Below are 14,459 nucleotides of genomic sequence, written 5' to 3' on the forward strand. Positions count from 1 at the left end.
TCATGGTCATTAACAGTACTACTGGTCGGACATTATTGGTCAGTGGTTGAAGGGGTGTGAGTAAATGGAAGTAGTAATATGATTGGGGCTGGGAATTCTAATGTTAAATAAGAGGATCGGAGGGGTTTGATGGTATCTGTGTACTGGAGCTGAAAGGTCTCCTTGTTAGACGTTATTGGTTAATTGGTGAACCAGTTAGGTATAAAGGTGATGGGACCACCTGTATGCTTTGAGCTGTAAGTGTTATTGAATGAGTGTCATTAGTTAAATGGTAAAGCAGGTAGGTGTAGAGGTGATCAGACCACCTGTATGCTTTGAGCTGTGAGTGTTATTGAGTGAGTGTCATTAGTTAAATGGTAAAGCAGGTAGGTGTAGAGGTGATCAGACCACCTGTATGCTTTGAGCTGTGAGTGTTATTGAGTGAGTGTCATTAGTTAAATGGTAAAGCAGGTAGGTGTAGAGGTGATCAGACCACCTGTATGCTTTGAGCTGTGAGTGTTATTGAGTGAATGTCATTAGTTAAATGGTAAAGCAGGTAGGTGTAGAGGTGATCAGACCACCTGTATGCTTTGAGCTGTGAGTGTTATTGAGTGAGTGTCATTAGTTAAATGGTAAAGCAGGTAGGTGTAGAGGTGATCAGACCACCTGTATGCTTTGAGCTGTGAGTGTTATTGAGTGAGTGTCATTAGTTAAATGGTAAAGCAGGTAGGTGTAGAGGTGATCAGACCACCTGTATGCTTTGAGCTGTGAGTGTTATTGAGTGAGTGTCATTAGTTAAATGGTAAAGCAGGTAGGTGTAGAGGTGATCAGACCACCTGTATGCTTGAGCTGTGAGTGTTATTGAGTGAGTGTCATTAGTTAAATGGTAAAGCAGGTAGGTGTAGAGGTGATCAGACCACCTGCATGTTTGGAACTTTTGAGTTTTACTGAGTAGTTGTCATTGGCCAAGGCTAAATATACAGGAAAATTTTCCAAAATTACCTGATGGGTGGCACCTTTTCTATGGTCAAAACTGTTTTCTTCTGCTTTTTCCTTTAATTTTCAATAAATTTTAATGTAGAAAACTAATCTATAAACTAGATGATAGGATTTGGTGTATTGAAGCAGAACATTTTATTTAAAATATCAAAATTATTGTACACCTATTTAAAATGTGAAAATTGCAGATAATCATTTTGTGGACAGTAAATTTTTACGCATTTTTAAATTTTATCTTTTAAAATATTTTGATCAGAATCCATTTTTTCATTATTTTCAGTATATCTCTTACCAGCTATGCGTAAATACTGCACCACGCCTCTCGGCAGTTCTTGATTCTTGTGTAGCACAAACTTTACAAATGCAATAAATAGCAATCTTTATCGGTACATATTAGGCATCTACCTTGACACTCGGTTAGAGATAGCAGCCTAATAGCCAAAAAATGTCCGAGGCCTTTCATTTACATAACAAAATATTATACAGGAAGAATAAGTGATCAACATTACAAGCAGTACAATAAGTAGTGCTTGTGAGTTCTATTTTTAATTTTTGGTCTGAGGAATCGACATGTACTGATGTACTTATGTTCTTATGAGGAGGTGTACAGACCTAGGTTATATAAGGGATGTTTCTGTATCGAACTTGAACAGTACACAAGTACATAAATTACAATTAATGAAGCTGTAGTCTTGGGCTTTAACAACAACAAAATTGTTGTAATTAGGGTCAGTTAGTGGTAATGTTATAGTGATTTGAAATTGTTTCTTATCATATATTGCTGGAACTAGAATGTTACAGTTATTGAGGTGGTAGGGTGGGGACAGGAGACAGGAGTTCGAAAGCTAAACCGTACCATGTGCTATTGAGAGAAATAATTTTATTGTCATGAAATGCGATTCTGATTGAACTGTAAAATCAATCTTAATTTTAAATATCTATGGAGGTTTTGGGTTCTGGAGACCGTGATTGGAGAAAATGTAAAAATATCCCAGATATTTCCATCATTTCAATAATTGCAATAAGCAGATTTCGACAAAATTGACATAAAATTTTATATATTTTTATAATACAATATTTAGTTGTGAAATTATACTAATTTTTATTACAACAATCTAATTTTGTCATTCAGGCAGACATACTTTCTACATTATAAAGTGCTCAAGATTTGATTAGTCTGAATATACTAAGTTGAAGATTAATGATGATTCTAAAGTGACCTTATAGAGCTCAGTAGCAATCATGGATATTTTGAAGGCAACTGAACCAAATCTACTTATGATAGTTGTATATTTACTTAGCATGTAATTTGCAGTCTATTGGGATTCTTTTCATATAAATGAAAATAAATTATTTACTATACATTTTTCAGAAACAATATTGCAGGTTAAAGAAATTATTTCATAGTGGGAATTAAAAATACAGGTATGTAGAAAAATAATTAAAGAGATAAGGTCAATAAAACAGAAAAGAAATGTTACTTTTAGCATTATTGCATTTTGCCAAAACCCATTTCTCATAGAACATACCTTGATTCACAGACTAACAGCCCAAATCTACCTGTTCAATTAAAAAGTAACAGCTTTAAGAACAACAACACTCCACTGTCTAGCTTCAGTTTGATGTAGCGTTATCATTAATAATGCTTTAACTTACTAATTGTAATATTTACATGTCTAATATTTAAATTATTGGTTAAATGTAATGAAACCTATAACTCAAGGACTGGAAAAATGTATCTTCTGTCTGTCTATCTGCCTAAGCAAAGAATATATTTATAGTATAAAATTTAAATAAAAAATTAACTTAACTTAAAACATTTTTTACACTTATAATTTTGACTCTTAGTCCAGATGTCACATGTCATAGTATGTCTAATACAGAGCCAGTCATGTCATCAAAGCATTCAATATCATGTTGTTTACTAATTTATAAAACTATATATAACTGAAAATGGAAAGTTGTTTGATATAAAATGTAAAATAATTTGAGTCAAAAATATTTTGTGTGAACAAAAACATCAAGCTGCTGTGTGAGCATATACACCGTTACTATCAACGAAAAATCAAAATCATTTATTTGTTTTTTGTTTTTGGTTAGATAGTTTTTTTATCAATAACAATATTTTGCATTTCACATTCAGTACTGAAGGGACAGGTAGCGTAAAGTGATGACACTAGTAATATCAGACACTGCGCCATGCTGCTTGGTCGCTAAAGTAACCTAGCTAGATGACCTAACAGTTGTGAAAAAGTGTAAGTGAAAAATCATTTACTAATCAAATAGAATACTTTTATTTCAAATTTCAAAGTTACCATACAATGTGAATTGCCATAGCTAACAATAAAAAATTATGAGATGGATAATGTAATTTCAATAATAAGAGAGTTTCCTGGTTCTTGGACAGGCGTGCAATGGAACAGTCAACTGCATTTCACCAGTATTTAAGTAATGTGCTATGTGACTTTCAAGAACTGTTGATGCCAGAATATGTTGTGTGGCTGCGGTGGTGTGGCAATGACACACAGTTAAGCGATAAATACAGGAAATAACAAAAAAAGGATTCTGATTGTTCTGTTCAACCGATTTCAAAAGTAAAATTTCAAAATTTACAGTTCACAAAATGGACTACCTGCAAATTTCTATTTTCAAATTTAAATAGAAGTACCGCACAATAATAGAGTTTTACTGAGTAGTTTGCCATTGGTTAATTGGTGGACTAGTTAGGTAATAGAGGTGATCGGATCACCTTTATGCTTGGATCTAAGAGTTTTACTTAGTGGTTGTTATTGGATATTTGGTGGATCAATTAATCAGAAATCAGAAGAAATCAGAAGTTTTAAGTACAGAGTTGAGGCACATATATGATTGGAGCTGTTCTATTGTTCTATTCAGTTTTACTCTGTGTTTCATCATTGAAATTATACGTTGTAATTTAGCCATGTATTACTAGTATTAGAATCAAGTCTATTTATGTTAGTAGGTCCATATTAGCAAAGACATGTCAGAGTATAAATTACTTGTTAGTGGTTTGTATTATTACAAAAAGTTATAATGTTTATGAAGGACTGTACTCTTCTCACTACCACACAAGCTAAATCCTTTAAAAAAATTAAATATAGCTAGTATTCAGAATATATTGTATTATCTAATCCTAGCGTTGAATATTGCAGAGGTGCCAGCAATTCCTGTGCCGTCCTTTACAATGCCCAAGGAGAGGAATTGGCACTTGTTAGAGGACCACACACTAACCACTGGGTAAAATTTATTAAATACTCTTAGTCTTAGTTTATTGGATCTAATATTGTTTCAAATTCAAATATTTTTATATTATTGATAAAAATGTTTGTTTATATTTCTAAAAACACATATCCCTACTACTCCCATTGTTTACATAGTGAGTGACTATGCCACCAAATACATGAATCTTCTACTAAGAGAGTTATTAGTAAGTACCATTGATATGTGTAGAGTGAATTGATGACCTACTCACATCGCTTCATTGGGTTTTGTCCGAAGAGATAATTACTATTAACTTTTAAAGAGTTAGTGGGATACCATGTCACTTCCTGCTGCTTTTGAGGATCTGATAAGAAATTTATTTCTGTAACAGTTTCACAACATGAAGATTTGTTTGACTTTTATGTTCATGAGCTAAATAAAATTTGATATTTTGTATTATTTTTGTAAAAGATAACACAATTTTCCAGTAATTAAAATTTATCATTAGGTGTAAAGTAACAACACTTTGAAATAGTATAAATACTTCACAATTTAAAACAATTATCAGCTGAATACAAGATTTGTATGATTAAAAGTGAAAGAAATAATTATTAATATATGTATAAAAGTTTAGGTCAAAAAGAATTATATTCTAAAGGAAGTGTGAATTTTAATTGATCCAAAATCATTGTTTAATATTTTATCTTTATGTTTTTTATGTACTGTATAATGTTTCATAAGCGTTGGGTTCTTCTTGTTTATGTACTTGTTTTAATAATGTGAAGTTTTTAAAGGTATGAATTGTTTCTAATGCATGTTTGGCAATAGCTTATTTTTGAGTTTGTCCGTATTTATTATATCTTTCGTGTCCTTTAAATTTTTTTTAATGGTTCTTTAGGACCTGGCCAATGTAAAGCTTATCACAATGTTCACAGTTAATTTTGTTAATTCCACATTTTTTCATCTAAAATTTTATCTTTTGGATTTCCAATTAGATTATTTATCTTATTAATTGTTGTGCACAAAGTTATGTTCAACATTTTTTATAAATACTTTTTTTATTTCTTTAAAAAATGGATCATAACTCATGGATTGCCAGTTTTGCTTTCTTTCTTGTTCACTTTTTAAAGTAGTTCTTTATGTTTTTGATAAATTCTTCTTTAGTTTTTTTAATAAGCAGTCACTTAATTTAGTTGAGTATCCATTGAAAACTGCAACACTTTTTATATTCCTTAGTACTTTCATATACTTATCGTTTTTAAAGGTGTAAGTAATCTATTAATCATGGTGTGGAAAGCAGCTCTTTTTTGGGAGGGTGGATGGTTCAAATCGTGTGGTAGGTATCTGTTGTTTTGCAAATGAGTTTCCTGTAAATGTCACATTTTATGTCGCCATTATTGCTTTTTACTAATACATCTAAAAATGGCAATGATGAATTTGTTTCAATTTCACAAGTAAATTTTAGTCATGTTTTTTGTGTGTTTAATTCAGAATTTTCTAGGACAATGTTTGCAATAAAACATGATAAAGGGTTTCTCCTGTTGTTTCTTCAATCTGTTGATAAAACTGATTTTCAAATTGAAAAGTGGATTGAGACATGCATAAATCAGTTAACATTATGTATTCCTTAATTTCATCTTGTTTTAAATCGATTGATATTAATCATTCCTTGATAATATTTAATGTATATTTCATAGGGACATTAGGATACAAAGAAGTAATGTCAAATGAAACTAAATATTCTTCACTGGTAATTTTAATAAATTTTGTCATGTTGATAAACTGATTTCTGTCTCTAACAGTAAAACTTGGAGGTGCTGAGGCCCTCCTCTCCCCCACTTACCGTTACCAATGAAAACAACGAAATCATTGCTTATTACTAACTTTACCGATACAGTCATTAACTTCCACTCATCACTGTCATCCGTGCGTCATCGTCTCTGAGATAATGTATTTTTTGTTTGTCCATCTTCATTTGTTTTTACCGTGTTTGATTTAAATGCGTGCTAAGACAGCTTATTCTAGAATTTTTGTGTGATTCTGATTAAATGTTATACTTTAAATTATGTATAGACTGTCAAGTTTTTATTTTTTAGTTAAAGTTTCCTTTAGTTCATTTCTGTTTTTATTTATTTATTTTTCATTAACATATAGCATTTCTTATTTTATTATTAATACTTTGTACATTCTAGATTTGAACTGGACAGCACGCACAGACTTTGTTCTATGTGCTGTCAATTTTCATGCTTTAACATGTACAAGTGTTGGAAATTTGTTTTTGAAAATAAAATTTATTTGAGTTTGAGTTTGAGTTTGTGCAAATTTTTTAAATGACCATTTGTATAATAAGTAAGTGGGAGAGTTAATACATGATACTATTGGTCTCATTTTTTTTCTTGGCTTATGGATCTTAGGTAAGCAATATAAACGTGGTAAACATGAATTTGAAACTGTTCGTTTTCTGCATAATACTTCGTTCATGAGCAATTTGATATTCTTTACAAGTAATGATCATCAGTTTAACGAATTAATTAAGAGGATTTTTAGTGGTTTTAATATGAAGACCTTCTGAAAGCATTTCTTGACCTTGACTGTTCTGCATATTTGATGTTGAAAGTTGTGTGAAAAAATTAAAATTATTGGACAATAATGTGTTTTCTTTTATAAAAATAATAGAAAATAATTTTTCCAATAAGAAGAGCTACTCTTTCAATAACATTTAATAGTTTATGTTTTCAAAATTTAATAAAAGAAAGTAAAATATAAAATACACCAATACAATCATACTTTGAATGTCAGAAATTAGTCGAATTGTTAACACATATACAGGCAAGAACACCAATGTTCAAACATATGGACAATGCACAGGGGAATTAAACTATAATAAAGACTTACATGTATTACACATCCAGTACAAACATATATTCATAATTTAATATATCTTAAAAAAGGTTTACTTGCAATTGTAAGAGAAGTTTAAGGATTTATTTGTAAGTGTATTGGCATAAGAAGCTTATGTTATCTAGTGAAATTGTCAATATTGTTGTTATACCACAACAATGTTATTATTAGGATTTAATGATCTGCTGTTCTATGGTTATCAGTTGAGCCAGGTGATATCTTATCAGTGCTTCATGTTTAACCAATTGAAGTTGAACACTGTAATTCATGCACTGCCAACACTAAACACAAAATATTGGTGTTGGTTATAAAAGAGTAGAGAAACTTTATTCGTGAACATCAAGTTCAGAACAGGGGCCATTCAAAAAATAAATTACAAGCAATGACCAATATGTTGTGGAATCACAAAGGATGCATGTCTTGTTTGGTACCCATGGATATTGTTATCCTTTGTGAATTTGTCTTGTAAGATTGTAAGATTACATCTCATATCCAAATTAACAATAGTCATGATCCTTGATAACTAGTCCCAGGAGGTTTGGACTTTACTTTATGTTTTGTGCTTTGTTTTTTCCATTAAAACTTTACTTTATGTGTCATTTCTTACTTATTTTGATCTTATAAATCAAATAGTGAAGTTTAAGTAATTTTTGGATACCCAGTATATAAAAATCATTTGAAACAAAAATACCATAGACAAAAATGTACTGTTGGGATTTTGGGAAAATTGAAATAAAAAAATCATTAGTATTAGTCATATATGTGTGTGTTTTTTAATATATGTATATTTATAAATGTAAGGAGTGCATATGTTTTTCGTTAGAACATTTGAGTATTGCATTTGAGTATGACCATTAGAAGTAAGAATTAGATATTTTAATCCTGTAATCTTCTTGTAAATAAAAATGAATCACTAAATGTGTACAGCTCCTCGTGGGCCACCCACATGGAGCCCAATCCTTGTGGGCAACCCATTTAGGTGGCCCACAAGGAGCTTGTCTAAATATGTTTGCTAAGCATAAAACTCTTAGTAAAATTCTGCTAGTTAAAAGTAGTATAAACATTCACTGAAGATTAATTCTTATGAAAAAGAAAATTGGAAAATTTTATGAAATATTTTTAAATTTGGGAAAAAATAATAATATTTATTAAAATAATTAAAATATAACTGACACTAAACACCAGCTGTTGACACTTTTAGTCGTAGTTCATCAAAGGGACTGAAATATTTTATTGACATTTATAGTCTTCAAAATAACAAGATTTTCTTAATACATTTTTTATATTTATTGTTGTGCTCATAGTCTATCCAGATAAGAAAATTTTAGGTCATAGTTAAAATATATTTTTAGCTTGTAAATTTTAGAACATATTAAATATACAGAGCTCAATCAGTAATACAGGGTAAGTCAGAAATATGGTAAAATATTTTAAGACGTGATTGTAGAGCTAAAAATAAGAAAAACATGTAATATAAAGGTAGGTCCGGAAACGCTTCATTAGTGAGTAATGGCTGGCGAAAGATTTTGCTTTGTTTTCAGTTAACCTGGTGAAATTAAGTGATTCTGAAATGTTTTGTTCTTACTTTTTAACTCAAATAAGGTGGATTTATAAGGAAAATCACCTGAAAAATCAAATAAAAAGTATGAAATTTTCCAAAAATCTAATAACAAAAATACCGTTTTAAATGTTTGATGTTAAATAACATTGTTAAATGGCCAATAACAAATTGTTTTTCCTAATACAGATTGTAGAGAATTTAATTTAATTAGTATGACTTTTTCTCAAAAACTGTTCACACTACAACCTCTAGAGTGGTTTTATTTGATTTTTCAGGTGATTTTCTTAAAAATCCACCTTATTTGAGTTAAAAAGTAAGAACGAAACATTTCAGAATCACTTAATTTCACCAGAAAACAAAGCAGAATCTTTCGCCAGCCATTACTCACTAATGGAGCATTTCCGGACCTACCTTTATATAAAATTTTTTCTTATTTTTATCTCTACAATCACGTCTTAAAATATTTTACCATATTTCTAACTCACCCTGTATAATACACATAGCAAAGACAAAGTTACTATCAAACTTTAATTTTTTGTATTGCCCCAGTAGTAAATAAATTAATAATAAATTAAAACCACCAAATAATGCATTGCAAATACTATTTTATCAGTGTTATACAATCCACAAAGCTTAATGCTTAAAGTTTAATAAACAAAACTGTTAATGCTTGCATATAAGATATTTGAAACTGATTGGTATTGGTGACATTGTGATATGGCATTTTTACAGTGGTTTAAGGAAAAAAACAGAAGAATGGACACTGACAAGCCTCAATGAGTCATTCTTTTCCAAACTGCAGTCTGAAAAACAGTAAGACTTTTATCATGCAAAACATATTATAAACAGAGGGTAAATTTCTCTACCCTAGAGCGAACTGCCTTTCTATTTTTGTAGGAGGCTGGCTACTGCACTAACAGGAGGCCCATTGAGATAAGATAAACTGACACAACAATACAACAAGGAGAAGGTTACTCTTGTTGAGTAAGTGTTTCTCTAATAATCCTATCGAAAACATACAAAAGAGTAAGTGATATTAGGTATGATGCATAAGGACAAAAAAACTTGCAGCATAAAAATATGTTTGTTATACTTTGTATTATCTTTTAGCTTCTGGGTATGGACGGGTGCCATGAAAGGATCCATAACCTGATTGTTGCTGCTCTCAAACAAGCCAACCTGCCTCCAGACACAACTTTAAGAACTTTAGTAGGTAAAATTTATATTTTCTTGAATATATTAATTTATTAATACATAATTATTAGTTTACTGCTCTTAACTCAAGCTCAACCAAAGAATTTTTGTAAAATATGAATGACATTTAAATTACACTAAGGTAATTGTCTTCAAAAAATATTTACCCCTCCCCAAAACATGAATGTCGTAAGAGATAAGTGATAGATCTTTAACCCCTTCACTGCGGCTCTATACTGAGTGATCGGAAGTAGTCTAAAACCGGCAGAGCTGATACAACAAACGATTTTTGTATAAATAAGTCATCCGAATGAACAAAGATTTCAGAGTAACTATAATTTTTTTTTTAACTTTTAAATATGGTGTACTCTTTTACTGCTATCTTAAACATATATCACAGCTTGAGGGTAACAGTGAATTAGTTTTTAATGCGGATGATTGAAATTTTAACCCTTTACTCCTCTGACGTCCTCCTTTGATAGGCTAAAATGAGTAATGGATGAAATAAAAAAAATTACCAAAAGGAGTAAAAAATTAAAATCTTTAAAATCTCTGACAACAATTTTTATATACATTTGAAAGCTTAATAAAAAAGGACTACGTGTTCTTAAGTCAATATTTCAGTACTTTTTAAAATCAATTGTCTTATTTCCTCACTATGGCAGACTCAATATTGTCTGCCATTTGGACAACAGTAACAAACTAGATGGTTGCTCAACAAATATGCCCCTCTCACAAGATAAATATGACCACAGTATGCAGTATACAAGGAATGGCCAGTATAATGTGGCGGCATATTCTGACAGCAAAGCGATGCGTGTGCGACGCGACCTTGAGCCAGTGGCTTCTAACAGGTGGCTACTGCGATCTGGTTGTAAAATCAGATTACAAGTGAATGCGAGCACAAGTCTGGTAAACAATGTTACAGACTACCTTGGTAAACATTGTCACAAAATTAACAAATCATTTTATAAACAAGGATATCAATTGGCATTTAAAACATCGAACAACCTTGGACTTTTAATCAAAAACAAAAGCAATTCAACAAACCAAAATCAAAATTTAAAATTCAACAATAGTGGAGTATACAAATTAAATTGCAACGATTGTCAATCCCACTATATTGGACAAACCGGCCGATCATTCAAAATTAGATTTAATGAACACATAAAAGCATTGAAAACATCATCAAGTTCAAAATATGCAGACCATTTAAATAACACCGGCCATACATACACTAACATCGAAAACAATCTTGAAATTTTACACACAAGCAAAAAAAGTTGCTTATTATCCACTTTGGAACATTTTAAAATTTACAAAAGTGCCAAAATTAATCATAATATATTATTAAATGACAAAGACTTTCTAACAAAAAATTTATTATTCGATAGACTCTTAAACAATATACAATGATCTCACATAAAATTAAATACAACAAATTTAGCCACCAAGGTAGTAAAAAACACATGACAAATTGATTTTAATTATTTATTTTATAATTAACTTAACCTCATTCGTACCTGAAGATGGAATCAATGATTCCGAAATGTACATAGTGTAATAAAAATAAAAAGTTAAAAAGTGTTAAAAGTTTATTTATATTATGTTAATTATAACAATACTGACGTTGACAAAATGTTTTTTTTTTAAATACACAATCTCTTATTGTCACGGTCAATATACCCTCCTTCTCTATGCCTACAAGGCTCCATGCGAATTTTCCATTGTTGGAAACAGTGCTGGATGTCATCTTCTGTCAGCTCCTTCAGTACACATGGTGCTTTGTCTTTTACAATTTCCACAGACTCAAATCTTGTCCCTTTTAATGCAGATTTCACCTTAGGGAACAGGTAGAAGTCACATGGTGCAAGATCTGGTGAATAAGATGGATTTTCTAACATTGGAATGCTGTACTTGGATAGGAAACTCTTGACAGATAACGCAGAATGAGCTGAGGCGTTGTCTTGGTTTATCCTTCCACACTTAAGTGTTTTTTTTTTTCTTATTCTTTGATGTTGTTTAGAAAGTAACTCAAGGTAGTAATATTGATTAATTTTTTGACCTTCAGGAACCCAGTGAGGGTACACATCCCCAAGGATATATATAAAAAAACCATCATTGCTTTAAATTTTGACTTGCTCATTCAAGCTTTTTTGGCTCTCGGTGAAGTTGGACTCTTTGAGTGCATGGATTGGTGTTTTGTTTCCGAATCATAAGTTAAAAAACCACGTTTAGTCACATGTTATTATTGTTTGTAAAAAGTTTGGGTTGTTATCAATTGCGTACAAAGTTTTAATACAAACATTTTTGTAAGCTTCTTGTTCTTTAAATGTTAGAATATTAGGCATCATTTTGGCACACACTTTTTTAATGTCAAAATTGTTATGTAAAATTTGCCATACACATTCTTTATCAATACGGTACCTACAGTTTGACCAATTGCACGAATAGTTAATCGATGGTCTGACCGAATCAAATTACCGACTTTTTCAACATTTTCCTTCATTTTTAATGTTTAAGGGTGACCCGGCCGCAAATCTTCAACGTCTTCTCTGCCTTTCTTTAAAATGCTTAAACCATTCAAAATCGGGTGCCCGCAATAAACATTCACCGCCATACACTTCTTTTAGTAAATTGTAAGTTTCAGTAGCAGTTTTTCCAATTTTAAAGTGAAATTTCACAATAATTTGTTGCTGTACTATTACACTAATTATTTTATCTGGCAAAACAAAAACCAGCAATAACACAAATGTAGGTCCTGACTAAACAGTGTTTTTTACAGAAGCAAGACTAGCTGCATACTAAAGAGAAAAGTTTACACTAAACAGCGGTTGATACTTGCCTCCTTAATCCGCAGCAGCATCAGTCTCTTATTTAATATCCACACCTTGTATAACACAAGAAAAAATTATACTAAAAACAATCTTGAATTTTATGTTAAAAAGCCCTTTTACATAGTCTAACTAATAATGGCTAACCTTTAGCACTAAAAATATGCCTTTGACACATTAAACGTTATTTGTTATAAATAATGTTCTGTAGTAAATATAAGATGAAAAGCGGTGTAGTGGCAAATTTTCCAGTGTTTGAATGTTAGGTACATTTGAATAATTATAAGGAAATTTGAATTTATATGACTTACCAGAAATCCTACAATTGCTATGAGCATAATTTGGATGTATGTAAGCTCATGGAATAACACTGAGCCTTCAGGAAGTTTACATTAACTAATACTGAAAATTATAGGAAAAATTAAATTAAGAAGTAGTGATCTTATTTTTATGGATTTAAATAATTTATTTTACAATACAGGTTCATCAAAAAATAATGCCTAAATTTTACATAACTGTCATAAAAAAACTATTAAAGGTAATTTAAAGGTTGTAGTCTTAAAATGTGCGGAAAGAAATAATTTTTTTTTCATACCTTAGTATGTTTCAATGTGAGCACCGTTCAGCACCCTGCAGATATCAAGTCTGTAGTCAACTTCCTGCCACGTGCGTCCAATCATATCTGGCGTAACAGTTAAGATTGCGGAAGAAATTCGCTCCCGAAGGTGGTCCAAATCCCGAATCTTTTCTGCGTAAACTGTATTTTTTATGTACCCCCAGAAAAAGAAATCCAAAGGGGTAAGATCAGGACTTCTAGGAGGCCATGAAATGGGGGCTGCTCTACCAATCCAACCGTTTGGGAAGCGTGCGTTTAGTGCAGCGCGTACCTCGCGATGGTAGTGAGGTGGAGCCCCATCTTGCATAAAAATGATTCGCTGTCCAGTCTGTTGTTCGATATCGTCTAATTGGGGGAACACAAACAGTTCAAGCATGTCCAGGTAAACTAGACCTGTAATGGTTTTTTCTACAAAAAAGAAAGGTCCAATAACTTTGTCATGAAATAACGCGCACCACACATTGAGTTTGGAAGAATCACGCACATACTCGTGGATTTCGTTTGGCTTTTGCGATCCCCATACACGGCAATTGTGACGATTTACACATCCATTTATGTGAAACGTAGCTTCATCACTAAACAACACTCTCTGTAGAAAATTTGGATTATCATCAATTTCATTTAACATAAAACTTGCAAATTCAGTTCGTTTAGGGCGGTCGGTAGGTTTTATTTGCTGTTTTATCTGAATTTTATACGCATGAAGTCTTAGCCGTTTGTGCAGTACATTTTGTATTGTTGTTTTTGGAATGTTTAGTTGAAGACTTCGTCGAGCAATGGATTTTTTTGGGCTCCTAACACAAGATTGCCGGATACGCTCAACATTCTCTTCTGATGTTCTTGGTCGGCCTGGTCTAGATTTTTTGCCGACGGTCCCTGTTTCCCTAAACTGGCTAAACCATCGAACGATAGCTTTGTTATCAGGTGCTGTTTGACCCGGATATGTTCTCCGAAAGAGCCGCTGTACACTGACAATTGACTGACTCTGCGTACCAAATCACGCACTGTGCTTTTTGTTGCACGGTCAACATCGTACTGAGCGGCGGTGCGTCTGTGGCCGGCTGACCTTGACGATTGCACAGCTTGTCTGCGCATCACAAAGACAGGGAAACACAATCAGACGAACTAAAAACAAAACTTGCATTCACCAGTT

General features: G+C 31.8%; 1 protein-coding gene across 3 annotated transcripts in view; it reads left to right on the forward strand.

Annotated features, from left to right (window-relative positions):
- LOC124359072 (N-acetyl-D-glucosamine kinase) overlaps positions 1-14,459 on the forward strand; it is a 71,231-nt gene that overhangs the window by 24,975 nt on the left and 31,797 nt on the right. For all 3 annotated transcript variants that reach the window (XM_046811482.1, XM_046811481.1, XM_046811483.1), the window contains exons 2-3: positions 4,152-4,236; positions 9,773-9,871. In XM_046811482.1, coding sequence (XP_046667438.1) covers positions 4,152-4,236; positions 9,773-9,871 — 184 coding nt within the window. The remainder of the gene's footprint in view (positions 1-4,151; positions 4,237-9,772; positions 9,872-14,459) is intronic.

The sequence above is a fragment of the Homalodisca vitripennis genome, chromosome 4, assembly GCF_021130785.1.
Source record: "Homalodisca vitripennis isolate AUS2020 chromosome 4, UT_GWSS_2.1, whole genome shotgun sequence".
Lineage (NCBI taxonomy): Eukaryota > Metazoa > Arthropoda > Insecta > Hemiptera > Cicadellidae > Homalodisca > Homalodisca vitripennis.